Genomic DNA, 20713 nt, shown 5'->3' with positions numbered 1-20713 from the left:
AGTCCTGAATGAATCTTGTTAAAGACTGATTCTGCAACCACAGATACAGCTGCACTGGAATCGACATCCATAGGAACTGGGTGATTGTTTAACCAAACATTAATTTTACCTGGTTCCCATTTGAATGTCACTAAGCAATTTAATTGTTCCAACCCACATGTAGGGGGACTTTCCAGGGTATGCACTCTCCTGGGTACCGGCCTATGAGTTTTCTTACTCACATCAGGCCTTGTAGGATTCCTTTGCTGTCTCAAGTCCACATACTAGCAGCAACTACAATAGCTTGTTGGCCCAGAACCTGAAGAACTTTTTAGCTATTTGGCCGAGGTTTGGCTTTGTTGTGGGGTTCTGCTGTGGGCTGGCCTAGGGTCCCTCTGCTCAGGATATGCCCTGCGTGAGGCTCTGCGATTGCCTACGCTCAAGTGGTGTTCCCCAAGCTCAGTCATACAGGTGAGGGAATCCACTTCCATTGGATGCCCTGTAATTCCCATGCTCCACTTGCTGCATTTTCTAATGAGAACACCAGCTGTTTGAAGTCCAGTTGGTGTTCAGCTTGTAGGTGCTTGTGCATGGTTATGTCATTAATTCCACATACCGAATGGTCTCTCAACATCTCATTGTGTTAACCCAAAATCACATGCCTCTGCCAGTCATCTCAACCTCATCAAAAGTCCTGATACAGATTTCCGCGGTTGTCTAACAGCCGAATAAAACCAATAGCGTTTTGGAATTAGAGGAGGTTTGGGTTGTAGTATTCCTTAACCAGCTCTGTCACCACTTGGAAGGTTTTGGTGTCTGGTAGCTCTGGGAAAGTTAAGCCCCTTATAACCGAGAATGCTATGGGTCCGCAAGCAGTCACGATTGCTTTTCATCTGCCCCAATGTCATTTGCCTGGAAAAGAAAATCACAATCTTTCCACATACTAGGCTCAGTCTATGACAGCAGGATCAAATGAGTCAAGCTTCCCAAAAAAAGAGCATGATGCCAGAAATTCTTACCCCAACTCCAAGATGATTGAAGCAAGCGAACGTCCTTGAGGCACGTCCTGTTTTCTCTCGTCGCCTCTGAAATAACTGCACAGAGGCCGGTATCCCGGTATCCCGTCATCAAGTCACCCTTTATTTAATTGTACACAGTACACTGGCTGTGGCCAGCCGGCTCAGAGTCAGTCGCCTGGGCTGAGGAGATTTTCATCTCCTGGTTATGTTAGTCAGCCAGGGTTTTCCTGATTGGCTGAGGTTGACAACCAAATCAATGATCTCATAGTCGATGATGTCAAACTGGTTCCAATCACTACACAGAGCCTTCAAATTGTGGTGTTCCCAGTGTAAGTGTTCTACCTATACTCTGTAAATTCTGATGAAAGATCAATCTTGTCCTTCACAAAATTTGGCTTGACTATCAATCATTACTGCACCTCACTCTTCATGGTTAAATCCAACTACTCCAGTGTCAATCCGAGTTGAGAATAATGAGAATCTGTAACTCCTGTTCTGAATGAAAAGCTCTCTAACTTCTTTCACAGCTTTAGAAACCTTCTCAAAATCCAAATCTTGAATCAAACTTTCAGTAAAGGTTCCTACTACGCCACAAAGTCATGTGTTTTCTTATTGTCTCCTCTATAAGACATCTGTGTATGGTTTCCCATGGCACAAAGCTTACTAAATGCAAGTCAGTTGGCAATATTAGATATAAACATTATTTTGAGGAACAATAAAGTTTGGTCTAGGTGAAAGATAACATCGATTAAATTATCAAATCTAAGGACATTTGCTTTGCTAACCACTTTATTTTCAGTTATGATGGCTTTTCAGCACAAATGTAAAGAAATTGCATCAAATACATTGCACAAATAATAAATAAGTGCTTTCACAGCAATACCATCATAGCAGCAGTGATTCTCTCATGTTGCTCTTCAATCCATTAACCATAGAAAGGAGAAGTACCATTATATACATACATACATATTCATTTATATACACAGTTCTTTTTACAAAGGGCAGAAATACTTTTAGAAACATTGCAATGCTCTGCTCAGACTGCTGACTATTACATTTATATATTCAAAATTTCTCAAAGTGGCAAGAATTTAGCAGCCTTATAAGAAAATAAAAAAAGAAACAAACCATAAAATGGTACTAATTTTCTGGGAAAACCAAAGTATAATCCAGAGCTCTTTTGAGGATTGAAGTTGACCAGTTTTATATTTTTCCTGCGAGGAAGCTCAAATACACACATCCTTTTGAGTTACTGATTTGCTGTCTTACTGTCTGCTACGGTTGGTTACGTTACCTGTGACCATCAGAAATCTATGGAGCAACCAATTGATATTCACATGCATGAAGGTAGTTGCCAGTTTTAAGTTGTGAAGAGGAAGTCTGCTTGATGACATTTTCAGGTTAACTGCAAATGGATGGGCAACATGACCAACGGTCTTTTTCAGTGGTCTTGGCATATAGAAATTGAGGTTGTGTGTTAGTTGTAAAAGGGTCAGCAGTGAAAGAAGTCAACTTCCAAACACCACTCCAAAAGCTCTGCTTTTCAAAACTCTACTTGCATTAACATGATTATTCTCCCTGAGTTCTGCCCAAGATTAACACAAGTGAACTATTTAACCCAACATTAATGTTACTGTACTGTTCTTAGAGTCATAGAATCATAGAGATGTACAGCACAGAAACAGACCCTTCACTCCAACTCATCCATGCTGACCAGATATCCTAGATAAATCTAGTCCCATTTGCCAACATTTGGCCCATATCTCTCTAAACCCTTCCTATTCATATACCCATCCAGATGCCTTTTAAATATTGTAATTGTACCAGCCTCTACCACTTCCTCTGGCAGCTCATTCTGCACATGCACCACCCACTGTGGGATGAAGTTGCTCCTTAGGACCCTTTTAAATTTTTCCTCTTACCTCTCACCTTAAACCTATGCCCTCTCGTTTCGGGTTCCTGCAGCCTGAGGAAAAGACCTTATCTATTTACTCTATCCATGCCTCTCATGATTTTATAAACCTCTATAAGGCCACCCCTCAGTTTCCAACATTCCAGGGAAAATAACCCCAGCCTATTCAGCCTCTCCCTATAGCTCAAACTCTCTAGCCCTAGCAATATCCTTGTAAACCTTTACTGAACTCTTTCAAGTTTTTAAATGCATTTTGGCTTATTAATGATTAATGTTATCAACCAATTAAAGGTAACACTTGAGTAAATATACAAAAAGTTATGTTTATACAAAAAGTTATATTTATATGATGTAAATGATACAAAATATCTGGTAAATCAGTAATGTCAGAATTTACATAAGCATTACAATTTAGTGTAGCAGGTATATTTTTTCACCATTTGCAGTCAATAATTCAACATGTTGGTCAAAAACGTAGGGTTCTTCTACAGAATGAGTTTGATTCACCATTTTGGACACACACTACAAAAGACCATCTTCTTCTAAGTAACCAAGTTTAACCAACTATTTTCCCCACTATCTCTTGCATTTAGATACGAATGCAGGGAAAATATATTAATCACAAATTTACTCCCCACAATGAAGTTAAGTTTCTCATATCAAGCTGACCAGATTTGTAATTGTTTTAGGGAAACTAGCAATACTGAAGTCTAACTGTGGCAAAGAAATAAAATTTAAATGGTGATTCATACCATAATAATTTCTTCCTTTCTATTAATTCTTCTCACAAGATATCTCCAGTGACAAATAATTGTATAGATGATGCATGCTTGAAGAAATTTACACAATTTCAGTGTTCCAGCAAAGTAACCTTTGATGGCTACCTAATGTTGGATGGTAGACTAGCTTAATTGGCTGGACAGCTGACTTTCAATGTAGAATGATGCCATTGGCATAGGTTTAATTCCTAAACCAGCTGAGGTTATCATGATGGACTCTTGTTCTAAACCTCTCCCCTTGCCTGAGGTGTGATTGCCCTCAGGTTAAACTCACCACTCGCTGTCTGTCTCAAATGAGCAAACAGGACTATGGTGGCTTTTCATTAAACATTTGATATTTTCCATAACTTAATAAGGACCAAAAATGAGATATTTAAGACATTTCATTTTTGAATTTTTGGTCAAGAACATAAATAATTTTGCTCCTTCAGGTTCCAAACCTAAGTCTGTGTTACCCAGAAGCTCTAAAATCTTCTAAAAGGTCATCCAAACATTTATTAAATTTAATACAAAACCTACTAGTTCATGATTTTTGACCACATAGCGGTCACTGTATTTTGAAAGTAATTATGTGAAAGGCTTTGTAATGTTTCAATATATTGTAAGGTGCTTTGAAAATTTTAATTCCTTCCTCATTTTCCAACTATTAAGAGTTGTGGAGGTGCTACAACCAAAGCAATATAATAAATTCTCCCTACATCGTTGAATTTTTCATATTACTAGAAATATGCATGAATGTGTTAACACCAGAATCCCAACAAGAAGGAGAGTTGCAAATACCCTATTCTTAGAACTGTATTATGTTTGTAAAACATCCAAGGCCTGGCCAATAACTCGTGCCATGCTTCTGTAAAAGGAGTCATTCTCCAATCCAACCAAACTGTTAAAAGTTGCAAGCCGACCTCCAACCGTAGCTTTTACACGTGCTTTAAATAGCCCTTTCTCATTTTTAGAAGTCATGTCAACCAGAACCTGGACAAGAACATAAATACACCCAATAAAGTGCTATTGAGCTAAAAATACATTTATCAACTGCTTTTTAATTTATATAAAATATACTGCAGAGAATCATAACTATTGTTTACTAGAATCAATGCCAGACCAGGATTATAGAAACAACAGACAAAGCTGTTACTATAAAAGGGAAACAATAACACAACAGAATACATATATACATTTGTCTCTCAGTAAAAAAGCTACAATTGCATGGAAAGATGCCAGACGATGAGCAAGAAGAAATCACGATGATAGAAGAATAAGCGAGGGCATCTGGGAGGGAGGTAAGCCTGTGAAAAGGAACAGGTGGAAGAGAACATGTCTTTGATTGTTTGAGCTTGTTATAAATGATGAAAATAATCAAAGATGAAATGGTGAATACATAAATTAACAGAATGTATAATGAGGGTAATCATAATTCACTCACAGTGCCATGATACAATACCTCACCATGTGTCAGTATTTAAATATGTGTTTTGCATGCATTAGACAGCACTCTAAAATAGAAGGGGAGATGTTCATTATGTTTTGCTTTGAATTTATTCATGAGACATGAGTGTAGCTAGGAAGGCTAATATTTATTGCCTATCCCTGATACTCCTTAACAAGGTGATGATGAGCTGCCTTCGTTAACTGCTGTAGTCTACGTGGTATTGATATACAGACAAAACTATTAGGAAGGGTTCCAGGATTGCAAACCAGTGACAGTTGAGGGGAAGTGATGTAATTTCTAGTGAGGAAGGTTTGAGATTTGGAGAGGAAATTGTAAGTTATGGTTTTCTGACCACAATGTTCTAGGTGGTAGAAGTCATAGATTGGGAGGTGCTGTCAAAGGTAGCCAGGTGAATTGCTATAGTGCACCTTATGGATGGCACACACTGCTGCCTTTGGGCATCACAGTGGAGTAGGTGAATGTTCAAAATGAGGAATGGGTGCAAATCAAGCAGGATGGTTTTCATAGATAGTGTCAACCTTCTTGAGTGAGAGCTACGGTTTAATAATGTGGCCAATTTTTTGGAGGAGGTTCACATGCAGTAACATCCCAGGCTGTCCATTTATGCTCCTCTTGGCCCTATAAATGTAAATGAAAACTTGCGCCCTGGATTCCTCTTCAACTGGACCGCCAGCTGCTACTGGATTGAGTGTGTAAGGCACATTAGACACAGTAAATGAGAAAACAATATTTTTATATAGAAAATCACAAAATGTCCAAATATACTTTACAATTAAATGCTTTTCAAGTGGATTTACTGATGTAATTTAAGAACATAGCTGCCAACCTAAATACAGGAAGATGCCAGAATCAACAATGTGATGATGACAATAATATTTGGTAAACCGATGTTAGTTTCTCAGGATATTGGAAGTAACACCTTTGCTGTTCTTTTTAATAATATCACAGAATCTATTACATTTGCTGGAGGGGACCTTGTTTTTACATCCCTTGTGGAAGATGCTACCTTCAACAATGCAGCAGTCCCTCAGTACTGCAATCCTGTCCTTGTCTTTGGTGTTGGAATCAAACCCAGAACATCTGGCTCAGTGGAGAAAGTGGCCAACATCTAATCAACAGTACCACGTTAGAATGCTAATCAAGGACTCATATATGTCACAGGGATCAAATTTACCCTTTGCAAACCTATCATTTGATTTAGATGGGTGCTCAGATCGGAAGCCCTGGGAAGACATGGAGAGCTGCACATTTGGCAGAAATTGAGCAGTAATTTATATCCCTCCATATTCAGGGAGTTCTTTCCCATCTCCCATGAACACGAAAAACTCACATGGGTCTATTTAAAGTTTGAATTATACATATGAATCTTCTTAGTGAAGACTTTTATGAATTAAAATAAGGCATTGATACATACCTCTTGAAACCTCATTGACAATTTCTCTATTGGTATAGACAGGATCCATTTATATTCATCCATTAATAAACTGACATTGAGCAGTGATTCATTGATGCTCTGACAACCTAAACAGCGAGAAGACTAACATGATTATTCTTTTAGTTACAGAGTCAAATGGGAGAGATACAATAAAACTATCACTAGTGAAAAAGTGTTAGGGAAACCAATGGGGCTAAAGAACAATAAGTCCCTTGGACTTGATAGAATGCATCCTAGTATACAATAATCTCCTAGAAATCCTGACATTCTGGAAAAGACCCAGAGAACTGGTAACCTGCTAATGTAACATCTTTATTTAGAAAGGGAAGGGGACAAAAAAAATGGTAACTGTAGGCCAGTTATCTTAACGTTTGTTGGGAAAATGTTAGAGTATTATAAAGGATGTAATAGCTGAGCATTTAAAAATGCATAATATGATCAAGCAGAATCAGCGTGGTTTCATGAGAAAGGTTATATGCCTAACAAATTTACTGGAATTCTTTGAGGAGGTAATAAGGAAATGGATAAGGGGGAAACAATGCACATAATACATTTAGATTTTCATGCATTTCATAAGATACCACACATTAGGCTACTTAATAACAAATCATGGTGTTGGAGGTAGTATATTAGCATGGATAGAGGATTGCTAACTAATAGAAGACAGAGACTTGGGATGAGAGGAGTATTTTCAGGTTAGCAGCCTGTAACTAGTGGTGTGCCACAGGGATCAGTGTTGAAGTTACAATTATTTACAAAAAACATAGGAAAGTGAAAGTACCATAGCCAAGTTTGCAAATGACAAAACTAGATGGGAAGGCCAGTGGTGATGATGACATAAAAAGTCTGCGAAGAATTATACATAGGTTAAGTGAGTGAGCAGAAACTTGGCAGATAGAATATAATGTGGGAAAATGCCAGGTTATGCCCAGTAGCAGGAAGAATAAATAGAGAAGCTGAATATTATTTACATGGAGAGAGAAGGCAGAAAGCAACAGAACAGACTGATTTGAGGGTCCTTGTCCATGAATCACAACAAGCTTGCATCCAAATTCAGCAGATAGTAGGGAAGGCAAATGGAATGTCGGCATTTATTAAAAATGGAATGGAGTATAAAGGTAGAGAGGTTTTGCTAAAACTACACAAGTAAAGGTAAAGTCACCAAAGTCCCAGACAGCCATCAGGCACGCCACTAGTTACAGGCTGCCATCCTGAAAATACCCCTCTCATCCCAACTCTCTGTCTTCTACTAGTTAGCCAATCCTCTATCCATGCTAATATACTACCTCCAACACCATGAGCTCTTATTAAATAGCCTAATGTGTAGTATCTTAAGACAAAGATGAATACTGGTAAGTTTAACCTGAGAGTCACCCCACCTCAGGCAAGGGACGAGGTTAAGTAGGTAGAACTGTCATGGTGAACTCAGTCAGTATGGGAACTGATCCCATGCTGTTGGTGTCATTTTGCATCACAAACCAGCCTTAATACAGGGCACTGGTTGGAACATAGCTGTAAAACTATGAACAGTTTAGGGACCCTTATCTAAGGAAAGATATACTGGCATTGGAGGCAGTCCAGAGAAAGCTCACTATGCTAATACCAGATATGGAGGGACTGTCTAATGAGCACAGGTTGAGTAGATTGGGCCAGGCTTGTTAGAATGTAAAAGAATGAGAGAAGATCTTATTGAAACATCTTAGACTCTTAGAAGACCTGACAGGGTAAATGTGGAAAGTTTGTTTTCCTTTGTGGGAGAGTCGAGCATCAGAGGGCATAATCTCAGAATAAAGTGTTGGACATTTAAGACAGAGATGGTGGGGAGTTTCTTCTTTCACAAGTTTGTGAATCTGTAGAATTCTTTACCACAGAGGGCTGTTGAGGCTAGGTCATCAAGTATATTCAAGGCTGAGATAGTCAGATTTTTAATCAGTAAAGGAACCAGGAGTCATGGGGAAAAGGCAGGAGAGTGGATTTGAGGATTATCAGAGCAACTATGATCTCATTGAATGATGGAGCAGACCCAGTGGGCTGAATGGTCCACTCCTGCTCCTATATCTTCTGATCTTATAGTTATACCCATTCTTGCACAAATGGCACATTTGCCTGCTTTGTCAACTAACCGCTGTTACTAATCACAAAAATTATTAATAAATATCAATAGTTTTTGATGGTTACCAAATTGCACAGAATGTTCAAAACTGGATCAATTATTTGTTTCAATTGGTATGTGTGGTGTTTATGCTTCACACAAGCCTCCACCCAACCTTTTTCATCTAAATTTTTCAGTTAAACCTACTTTTCTTTTACATCTCATTTGTCTGCCTACTTTCTCCTTAAATGTAAATAACCTATTCATCTTAGCTAATGCCCGGGTATGGAAAGAAATATTTTGTTTAAGCTGGTTCATTTTTCACTATTAAAATGACTGAATGGCCTAGATATTCTAATGGGCAGATAACTGCCGGAGCAGCTTGGACTGGAGTTGCATGTTGGGACCAAGCAGAATTCCCTTTGCAGCTTACTCTGAAGGAAACTGAATTTTCAATGATTAATTCCCTTACACCTGGAATCTTCTGAAATAGGCTGTTAATGTTGAAGATTCCAAAGGGTTCTGACTCAATTAAGCTTAACAATTACCCAGGAAAAGGTAGAGGATTAAAAACTTGCTCTAACTTCTGAGTAATAGCTCAAGAGATCCCTGATACTCCATTAATAGCCCCCTATCTATTACCCTTCCCTATGCCCAACCATGACTGTACCTGACTCGATCCTTTTGGAGTCAACCTTTCCCCAACCTGACCCTGGTGGGCCCAACCACCACATCACCACACACCCACCACACCCCCACCTCCACCACAACTCCACCCCTGCCCAATCCATTTCCGCTGATCCAACCTCACTGAACCTAATTCCTACCAACCCTCCCAACCTGACATGCTTAATCCAATCCCTAACACATTCATCCAACCTGACCCACTCTAGCCCCACCCCTCACCATCTTCAATCCCAACCTGACCCACCAGCCCACTGATTCGACTCCTGGGCCCGATACCCACCACCCCGAACCTGACCTGACACCAACCCCCAACTACCACCGGCCCACTAATCAATCCTATGAGGCCTGGCACCTACTGTCATTGACTCAACTGACGCACCCAGTTCAGCCATCTGGTCTTGCCACTTACTTCCAATATATATCTTTTTATTCACAGCATTGACCTTTGCTTATATGCAGAACTACGTATTTAGCATGAACCATGGTTAGAGGTGTTAAATGGAAAATAACTTTAATTTTAAGAATTCTGAGGATGTAAACGTCACTGGCAAGGCAGTGTGGCTTGTGTTGGTAACAGTACAATACGTTTTAGTAAGAATTTTCAGGATTTTAATCCAATAGTAATAAAAGGATGGTGAAATCCCAGTGGTGTGTGACTTGAAGTAAACATGGAGGTAATGACATTTCCATTTACCTTCCAATGAATGCCATGGAATATGAAGGGAAGATTGATAGGCTGTTTGTGATAGTCATTGCCTGACACCTGTGTGGCACAATGTTCTCTGGGTGTAATTTATTGGATTAGGAAGCATTTTAAAGCACAAATAAATTAAAAAATATTCCTGCATTTTAGGGGCTAATTTGTCATGCTTCTCTCTCAGTTAAATAGAAAAGCCATACGCAGGTTCACATTTAATGTTATCCTCCAATTAACTTCTAACGTGGATGCCAATCTCAGAACTCAGATCCAAACAAAGACTACCTTCAGATTTGAGTTTCATTGAAAGTACCTTTTCCTCTTAGTGACGATCCCTTTCAAAATTTGCTGACATTTTTGATGGTATACAAATTGACAACTCACCATTGGTTTTCAAAAACATCCCAGAGTCTGGTACAACACTTGAATCACCTTGTTTCTTCACTCTTAAGTTATTTTTAGATGAATTTAGTCCTATTAAAAATAGTTGATTTCAGTTACATTTCTTTTACAAGCATTTCCAAGGTGTTTTAGGAAATAATGAAACCATGGCTTTTGTTTCAAGTCAGCAAATAAATTGAATTTAACTTTATTAAACTTACTACTCCCTTTGTTTTCATATCGTTTCACTTCTGCAGTTTAAACAACAGCGAGGTGACAATGGCCTTTCTTTTGTTGGAAAGACAAGTAGATGGAGACCACTCTGGCTGGGAGAGGAGGCCAAACAACCCATACTGTCCTCCAACTGGAGGAGAGGGACGACTGACTTCATCAAGTCTGCGCAACAGGTGAGACAATGACAGTCTCTTCATTGTTCTGGTTAAAATTTCTCACTCTCTTCAACTAGGTAACAGGTAGACTAAAGGGTTACTTATACCTTTGCTTTAAGGATAACCACTGAGTATATGCGAAAAGGACTATGTCATAGTAATGCCAAATCACATGGAACTGGAACTTAAGTCTGTAGGGCATCATAAGCGTATCGCCTGTTACCATATCTTGTAAATAACTTTGTTAAATAAAGTCTTTTGAAGTTCATTAATATGAGTGCAAACCTCATACATGTTATATTAAAACAAATTGTCAAATCTAAGTGGACAGTCCTGATACCTCACTCTGAAGGAGAGTCACATTTGACCTCTTTTTATTCATTCATGGGATTTTGGTGTTGCTGGCTAGGACAGCACTTTTTTGCCCACCCTAATTGCTCTGAAGAAAGTGGAGGTCAGCAGTCTTGTTGAGCTGCTATTTCCACAGTGCTTGTTAGGAAGGGATTTTGACACACTAATAGTGAAGGACCAATGATATAGCTCCAAGTCAGGATGCTGTATAGTTTGGTGGGAAACTTGTAGGTGGTGGCAATCCCACTATGGTGATGACTCAAAATGTTAACTGTTTCTCTGTCTCTCCAGATGCTATCAGACCTACTAACTATTTCCAGACATGTTCGGTTTTAATTTCTGATTTCTCATTCCCCATATTTATACTGTGATTTCTTCTGCCTAACAATAAGACAAACTGATAAATTCGCAAACTGCCTTATCTTTGTGTGGATGAGACAATGTTGCAAAAGGGAAAGAATGTAAATGTAAAAATAAAAATTAACTTCTTTAAAAAGGACGACTGAAAGTTTCTAAAATATACCATTCTCCTTCAAAGGTGTTGGAGACAATCTCTCTGCTTCGTGTGGAATTTTCTGCATGGCAGATAGTAGCTCATCTATCTCAGGCTGGGAGCTCAAACTCCTCAACAGACTTTGAACATCTTCTTTCAGTGATTCCATCTGTATTTTGGAATTCTAAAATAAAATATTGGCAAACATCCCTCACATACAGTTTGTGATGAATAACCACTACATTTACCAATTTAAAGGGATAACAAAGAATACAACATGATACAGGGAAAAGGAAATGGGATGAGAAAACCTAACACTGGAAGTGCCATGGCAGACATATTGGTCTTGTATGCTATAAACTATTAGTATCTATACAAAATTACTATGTTGCCAGATACATTCTGTACTCAACACTTGCAGAATTATTCACGTGTTTAATTCTACTAGAGCATTGGAACTGTGAAATTCCTGGCTACTATACCTGGAAAAAGAGTTGCCTTTCTTTTCTGCCTGTATTATCCTGTTCTTTGTCCACGTCAGGGAAATTTACGTTCTCAGTAAAATAATTCATCCAATTGTCCAAATCAGGTCCAATACCTTTAAACAAGTTTTGAACTTCTTTTGTTCCCATTTCTACAGTTCTTGAAAAGAGAGGAATTCAGGTAAATAAAGTATATGTGTTTTTGTTAGTCAATAGTTACCAAATAAAAACAGTGAACTATCTTCTACTTTATGCCACTAGGCAACCTAAGGAAATTACTTACATATAACTTAAGTAAAACTTGCACATATTATAGTGTACAGAGCATTTTTTGCACAGGAAAATAACATATTCAGTCTAAATGAATTTCATGCAGGCAGCTATATATTGGGAGAGCAATCTTTGATAATTCATATTGTTCTACATATAAATTAAAACTTTTTATAGAAGGTTATCACTCATCAGATTGCAAAGAAACGCCACCTCACAGTGCTACATCATTGCCAAGTGATGGGCACAGCTGCCTTCCAACTGAAAGGGTAATATATTGAGCCAGTTCTTGTATGGTCAGAGAAGTGAGTCTTCGGTGCACACTCCATGTCCAAATTCAGCCTGAAGCTGCTCTCTCTCTCTCTCTCTCTCTCTCACCCAACACAGGCAGCCTTTGTCCCTGCTATGGACCTCTGCCATTATTCTGGAGACTTTGGCCTCAGTACGGCTATTTGCATAACTGTTGTGACATCATTACATATGGAACAGAGAGACATAGCCCCGAATATTCACCTCTATTCTAGCTTTGAGACATTTGTTGTCAGTAATTGATGCCACCATTTGCACGTTCATAGGCAGTCAGGTCAATGACCATTTGTGCATTCTGTGCTGTTCACTCCATTTATAAAATTAGAAACCTGTGGTTTTTAGAAATACCAGGCCACGAAAGATCTATAAAATCATATCTTAAAGTATTGTCCCAATAAATGGTTCTCAGACATACAATTTAGCATAGTTGATGGACAATAGTACTATCAACACTGTCCACATAAATCACCAAAAGAAGTGTCTACCGTTTCTCCCCCTTACAAAAAATAGCTCCACAAGGCTGGAAAAATTCAGCTCAAAGAGAATGGAACAAATATCATAAGCATCAACAGTTTTTCTCTCCACGCATGTTGCCAGCCCTGTTGAATATTTTAGCATTTTCCACTCTTATTTCAGATTTCCAGCAGTCACAGATCCAGGTTGACTGCACAGAGATGGAATCAATCCTGGCTCCATGAGCCTGACCTTTAAGAATGGCTGCCTGGACTTTGGACTTTTGGTGGGGCTGCTGGGTGAGACAGGCTGGAATCGAAGTTGTGGAGAAAGACCCAGAGGTTTGGAGGCTGGCTACATGCCAGACCTACCTTGGGAATCTTGCCCTGTGTCCTAAGTTTTGAAATAAAAAATAAAACATGAAACATGCCTCCAACCCTCTCCTTTAAACTCCAAACACTCTTCATACCCTACCCATGTCAACACATACCACCTTATGCACCCATTCACTCCCAAGCATGGTGTCAGCAATTCATAAAATCCAACAAAATCAGGCTTTGTTGTGATGCCACACATCATTAAATAACTTAACTGAATACACTGTCTCAATTCACGCAAGAAGATATCCCCTTGGGCCATTTGAGGTGGTTTGGGAAGAAAAATAAATTTGAAAAGTTGAAAAATGTGCTCACCTGTTGCTGATATTCTGCTGAATATTTGACTCTAAATTAGTTTCCAGCGACCATCCATGTCTTTCTTCTAACAGATCTTTTCTTTGCATCCATTCTTTTAATCATTTAAAATGCACATGCTAATTAATAAATCAGACTTGAAGCATAATTTCACTTAATAAACTTTGTAACTCAGTAACTGCAATTTGAAAATACATTGAATCTCTTATGGTGGCCTACTAACAGTTACATACTACAAATAAGAACCTAATTCTTCTGTTCAGCAGAAGTGCCAATGGAATGCCTACAGAGTCTAATTATAGCAAAGGTCCTTTCAGATCATCCGGGATGTTTTGGACTAATTTATTTATTAACCATCCAACTCTGGGCAGCTGGAGGACAAAATTAATTTTCAAATTGTTCCAAATGATGGGACAGGGAAGATAAAATGGTTGGCTAATGATCGATTCAACTTATTTTGGAGTTTTTAACATTTTGATCCATGGCTTTACTATCCAATACTGGCTCCCACAAAGCCTTTGAATCTAGCATGATGAAGTGGGAAATACATCTTGTGACATATTCCCATCATTTCTACTGGTTAAAATGGCCTTCATGTGCCTGCCACCTGTGTTATTTTAAAGTTTTGGATATTGGTGTATCTGAATCTCCTGCTGTGGAAAGGAAGAATGCTTTATTAACATGTTTAAATCAGATTCTCGCAATGCATTTGGGAGTGCAGTTTTAACCTTAACATTACTGCACATTGTGTCTAGCAAAACCCAACAAAAAAAGGGAGGTGGGAACTACCAGTTCCACCAAGTAATGTGCATCTTTCAGCACTTCCTTTTGTAATCCAGGGGAGCAGTGTTTCTTGCCATAGGCCCAACATAGCATTTCTGGCCTCCCACACTCCTGTTCACCAATAAAATCATAAGAAATTGAAGCAGAAATAGGCCATTCAGCCTATACATACTGCTATATCATTCAATAAGATTACAGCTGATCTGACTGTGGCTTTAACTCCACTTCCCCGCTTATGTTCGTTAAACTGATGATCAAACATCTGTCCATTTCAGCCTCAAATATATTCGTTGATTCAGTATCCACTGTTCTCTGGGAAAGAGAATTCTAAAGATTAACAACTCTTTGAGAAAAAAAATCTCCTCATCTCACTCTTAAATGGTAAACCCTTGTTTTTAAATTGTGGCCCTAGTTCTAGATTCCCGAGGAGGGGAAAATTCCTCTTGGAATCTACCACATCAAGCCCTCTTAGAAACTTATAGTTTTCATTAAGATCATCTATCAGTTTTCTGAACTCCAATGATTATAAACCCAATCTGCTCAACCTTTTCTCATAAGAAAACTTCTTTATTCCACGAATTATCCTTCGTCTAAACTGCTTCTATTACAAGTACATCTCTCCTCGGGTAAGGAGACCAAAACTGTATACAACATTCTAGGTCTGTCTCAAATGCTATGCACAGACATAAGTTGACTTTCCTATTTTTATGCTCCATCTTCTTTATAAGAAAGATCAACTTTCCATTTACCTTCCTACTTACTTACTGAATCTGCATGCTAACTTCTTGCAGCCCATATACAAGATCATATTATACCATCAGCTCCCATTGACACATTCAGACCCACTAACCATGAAAGGGAACTTCCCTCCAGCTGTCACAGTAGTCTGGCATCCTCCCTCTTGTGCTGTCAATGCATTTTTTGCCTGTACAAGCTCACTATTTGCCATGCTATGCAATACCCTTAATGAAAGACAGACTTACATTTTATTGTGCATTTTGTAAACCTTAACATCCCAAAGTTCTTCACAGCCAATTAAATACTTATGAAGTGTATTCTCTGTTACAACACAAGAAATATGTCAGCCAATTAATTCTTCATCGCTAGGGAAAATTCCTGGAATACCCTCCCTAATAGCAGTGTCTGTTATCTACACCACATTCACTGCACTAGTTCAAAACATTGGCCTACCACCACATTCTCGAGGGTAGTTAGGAACAGATAATAATTGCTGGCCTGGACAGCATACCCACATCAAGTGAACATATAATAAAAGTATCAGAATAGCATTTTTGTTTGTGTAATTAATGTGCAAAATCTGAATTAAAACTAAGATTAACTTAGATAACCCACACAATCCCATCACTTCATTGTGTACCTTTCTCATGCTTTGCTAAGTGCTGCCCTTGGGATGGAAAAATGTTTGTGTAAATGTTCTCCATGAATTTCGGGATTGTCTCTGTAAAGAAGGAGAAACTGTCTCGAATGCGGATAAATTCTTCCACTGGGTGAAGCAGGTCCAGCAATTTCTGCAAAAATGTCCCAAGTTCTGTAATAAATAACGATGTTGAATGAATAGAATATTACAAGACTAAAGTTAATAGTGATTTAAAATAGCCACCTAGATCTTTTCAGGACTATGTTTTTGTCAAAAAATATACCTTATTCACAAAAGTTGTGAAAGTACATTATAAGACATTTTAAATGGAAATTTACAGAAAATGCAACAGATGAAAAGGTATTGTCGCCATTATTGCCAAAAGTCAACATCATTACCAGAAATATGCAGAGATGGCTATTCAAATTCCAGTGTTACAATGCCTGTATGTTACGATGTCCCAGTTATGCTTGCTGGCATTAAAGTCAATTCAATGAAAGCCTTCTCATGATCTAATTCTTTGTGCTAAAAATACAATGAAATGTAGTTTTGGCATACATAAAGGATTGCACCCCTTGGTAAATTGTGCCAATGATAAATGTCATGACCATGAGCCAAAACTCCAAATTACTATGGACATTCTTAATTTTTAATTCCAAAATATGAGTGGATTTGGGAACTAAGTAGCTGTCTGAAGAGATAGATACATAGATTATCAGAACTATAGATGTGAAGCTCCACTACAATGGCCACAATGTTAAACTACCTGATTTCACAAACACTACAAAGATTGATCCATACATCTGCTTTTTATATCTTTATCTTTTTGCACTCACGTCTTATTTCTAATCTGTTTGTATGCATTACTAATCGTTCTGTGTTTAGTAATTATTAAACTCACTCTTTGTTAACTCAAGAAAGATTGGTTAAATTGGCAGCTTTTAAAACATAAAATCATTTGGGCTTTGGGAAAAGGTATCCACATAGGAAGGGATCCTTTTTAACTTAAACTTGTTGCAATTAACCGAGGGGCAGGTGAATAAACAAGGGGAGTCAGTTCACCTGGGAACTTAAACACTTGGGGTATCCCGTCTGGAACTGTAACAGATTGGGGAATATTGCCCCCATTCTATGAGCAACACCCACCATAATATTTGAATTCAGTGGGATGTTACCCTATTTCATAAGGTCAGCAAGCACATGTTGAATTAAGTGACTGTGAGGCTTGGGTCTGTTCAGAAGTGACAACTTATGTTCCCAATGACCATCAAATCGAAGAGACATCACGTAATGTTCAGGTCTATTCGTAAGAACCGTGATCCGGTTCAGTTCCATCAGGGGTCTGAATATTCAATTACAAATCACACAAGTACATAAAATCCAGGCATGTAACAATTGAACTGCACTTGTGATCTGAACTGGCTTCTGCATCCTTTGCATGTTACATTATATGTATACTGAATTCTTTTTAGAAATGGGCTGAAATGCATGATGAGACAAGGTTGGTCATAAAACACTGAGTTAATTTATTTTGCATTCTCTGTCGCTTTCAAGACATTACTTCCTCTTATTTGAAATCTGACTTCCTGTGGTACACTTAGTAATTTTTATTGTATACCCAATTGTGAGTTTGAATGTCACTTGGTAGTGTAGCACTTGTATATTGTGGACAAGAGAGATATGTTGCTAAAGCTTTTGATCATATGCTCAGCAGGACATACAAAAGAATGCCAAATTTCAAACAACCACAGTACATTATATTACAAGAGCTCGAGTACAGCCTGCACTCTGCCTTTTGTGAACAGTTGAATGAACATGCTTTGCACTGTTACTATGCAGTGGCAACATGTACAGTGGCTGCAACCATCAGTCCAAAAAATGTTATGCCTACCACAAAATTGAGCAAAGTCGTGCATAAATTTCAGTGTCAGTGCAATACTAAATACATTGACTCTAAATCCCAATGACTGGTGATCAAATAAAGTAAACAATCAATTTGTACTTGCAAGACCCAAAACAAAATGTCTACTGCTGGAGGTGATTCCCCAGTCGAACAGCACTTGCTTCCTCCATGATAACATTTTGGTCAATCTGTGTCACTTTGCCAACCAATCAGCACCCTTGTTCTCTAGTATAAATTGTAGTAATTGTTTGAAGTTTGGCATTCTTGAGTTTAACCTGACGAGTGCTAAATCAAAAGCCTCAAAAAAATGTCTCTCCTTTCAGCCAGAGTTAAACTAGCAAATCAGTTTTCAGTCAGAGGCTACCAGGGTCATTAAAGTATTTAAATAACCAACCTGGGAGCAAGGTTGGTTGTCTGACACTTGACCAAGCTCTGATAAACCCAGAAGTGGGTAAGTTAAATTGGTGGTTTTGGTTACTCATTCAAGATCATGGGCATCACTGGCTGGGCCAGCATCTATTGCACCCCTAATATCCCTCAAAAAAGTGGTGGTGAAACACCTCCTTGAACCATTGCAGTTCATTTGATGATGGGACCACCCATTTGCTATTGGGAAAGAGAATTCTAGGATTTTAAAGAATGGTGATATATTTCCAAGAAGTAGAGTGGCTGGGAGGGTAACTTGCAGGTGGTGGTGTTGCCACGTACCTCTTGTCCTTTCTTTCTAGATGGTAATGGTCTTTCTAGATTTGGATGGTGCTGTCCAAGTAGCTTTGCTAAACTTCTGCAGAGCATTTTGTAGATGGTACATACTGCTGCTACTGTGTGAAGTTGCTGAAGGGAGTGGATGTTTGTGGATATGGTGCCAATTAAGTGGGCTGCTTTGTCCTGGATGATGTCAAGCTTCTTCACTGTTGGTGAAACTGTCCTCATCCAGGCCAGTGGGAAATATTCCATGATACTCCTAACTTGTGGTTTGTAGATAGTTGACAGGCTTTTGGAAGTCAAGAGGTGAGGTGCTTGCTGCAGGATTCCTAGCCTCTGATCTTCTATTGTAGCCACAGTATTTGGTGTTTGATTTGAGACTTTTAAAATGTTAACATCTGAGCTCCATAAGACCGTAAGATATAGGAGCAGAAATTAGGCCTTTCAGCCCATTTAGTCTGCTCCACCATTCAATCATGGCTGATAAGTTTCTCAACCCCGTTCTCCCACTTTCTCCCCGTAACCCTTGATTCCCTTAACAATCAAGAGCCTATCTATCTCTGTCTTAAGTATACTCAATGATCTGGTTTCCATAGTCTTCTGAGGCAGTGAGTCTATAGATTCACTACTCTCTGGCTGAAGAAGTTTCTCCTTATCTCTCTTTAATCTAAGGCTGTGCCCTCGGGTCCTAGTCTCTCCTACCAATTGAAACATCTTCCCAACATCCACTCTGTCCAGGCCATTCAGTACTCTGTAAGTTTCAATTAGATGTCCCCACATCCTTCTAGACTCCATTGAGTATAGACCCAGAGTCCTCAAACGTTCCTCATATGTTAAGCTTTTCATTCCTGGGACCATTCTCATGAACCTCCTCTGAACCTGCTCCAGGGCCAGTACATCCTTCCTGAGACATGGGGCCCAAAACTGTGCACAATACTATAAATGTGGCCTGACCAGAGCCTTATAGAGCCTCAGAAGTACATCCCTGCTTTTATATTCAAGTTGTCTCAAAATAAAGGCCAACATTGCATTTGTCTTCCTAACTACTGTCTCAACCTGCAAGTTTATCTTGAGAAAATCCTGGACTAGAACTCCCAAGTCTTTGCACTTCAGATTTCTGAATTTTCTCTCCATTTAGAAAATAATCTATGTCTCTATTCTTCTTACCAAAGTGCATGACCTCACACTTGCCCATGTTTTACTCCATCTGCCACTCTCCTAACCTGTCCAAATTCTTCTGCAGCTTCCCCACTTTCTCAATACTACCTATCCATCTACCTTTCTTTGTATCTTCTGCAAACTTAACCACAATGCCCTCAGTTCCTTCATCTAGATCATTAATGTATAAAGTGAAAAGTTGTGGTCCCAACGCTGACCCTCGTGGAACACCACTTGTCACCGGTTGCCATCCTGAGAAAGACCCTTTTATCCCCACACTTTGCTTTCTGCCAGAGAGCCAACCTTCTATCCATACTAATACCTTGCCTCTAACACCATGGGCTCTTATCTTACTCAAATCTTATCTCATCCCAACACACATATTTATGCGATTAAAATTTTCTCCCTCGTGTCGAGATTATTGCATTATAAATCCAGGTGGCTGACTCCTCAATGGGGCAGAGTTCAAGCTGAATATGCCATACATGGATTGGGTTAAAAAAAGACTTGCATGAAGGAGCAAACTTGATTAACTACATACACTTTTTGTACACTGTGCTTTGTTACCCTCATAATAAAACTTGCAAAGTTGTCCAGGATGGCTTGACTTTCATATTGAGAGTAGATTATCAATAGTAGACATATAAAGGAGTTTTATTCTAACTACCTGGGGAGTAATCTAGTGGAACTTATTCATCCATTACAAAGGTAAAGTTCCCATATTCTTACTAGGCTATAGGGCTTCTCTCTCTTTAGAGAGATGTGACTGGTGATGGTTTTACCTGAGGGTCACCTTGCCTCAGGCAAGGTTGAGAAGCACAGTCTTTCATGTTGACCTCAGCTGGTGCAGAATCTGGAATAATTAATTTGATGGGATGAAAATCAGACAGACTCTATTCTGGGTGTTTGCTCCATT

The 20713-nt window shown here is 38.8% G+C and overlaps 1 protein-coding gene across 1 annotated transcript in view; it reads right to left on the bottom strand.

The window, feature by feature from the left end:
• Positions 1 to 4487: 4487 nt before the first annotated feature.
• The window catches only part of prss56 (serine protease 56), a 37029-nt gene continuing 20803 nt past the window's right edge, over positions 4488 to 20713 (bottom strand). Inside the window, exons 8-10 of the mRNA XM_048604571.1 lie at positions 16032 to 16202; positions 6554 to 6660; positions 4488 to 4661 (exon numbers count right to left, since the gene is read on the bottom strand). Of these exons, the coding sequence (XP_048460528.1) occupies positions 4488 to 4661; positions 6554 to 6660; positions 16032 to 16202 (452 nt within the window). The remainder of the gene's footprint in view (positions 4662 to 6553; positions 6661 to 16031; positions 16203 to 20713) is intronic.

Source organism: Rhincodon typus, chromosome 13 (genome assembly GCF_021869965.1).
Source record: "Rhincodon typus isolate 14 chromosome 13, sRhiTyp1.1, whole genome shotgun sequence".
In the NCBI taxonomy this organism is placed as follows: Eukaryota; Metazoa; Chordata; class Chondrichthyes; order Orectolobiformes; family Rhincodontidae; genus Rhincodon; species Rhincodon typus.
Note: the sequence above shows the minus strand (reverse complement) of the source record. Positions and strands in the feature narration are given on the sequence as shown.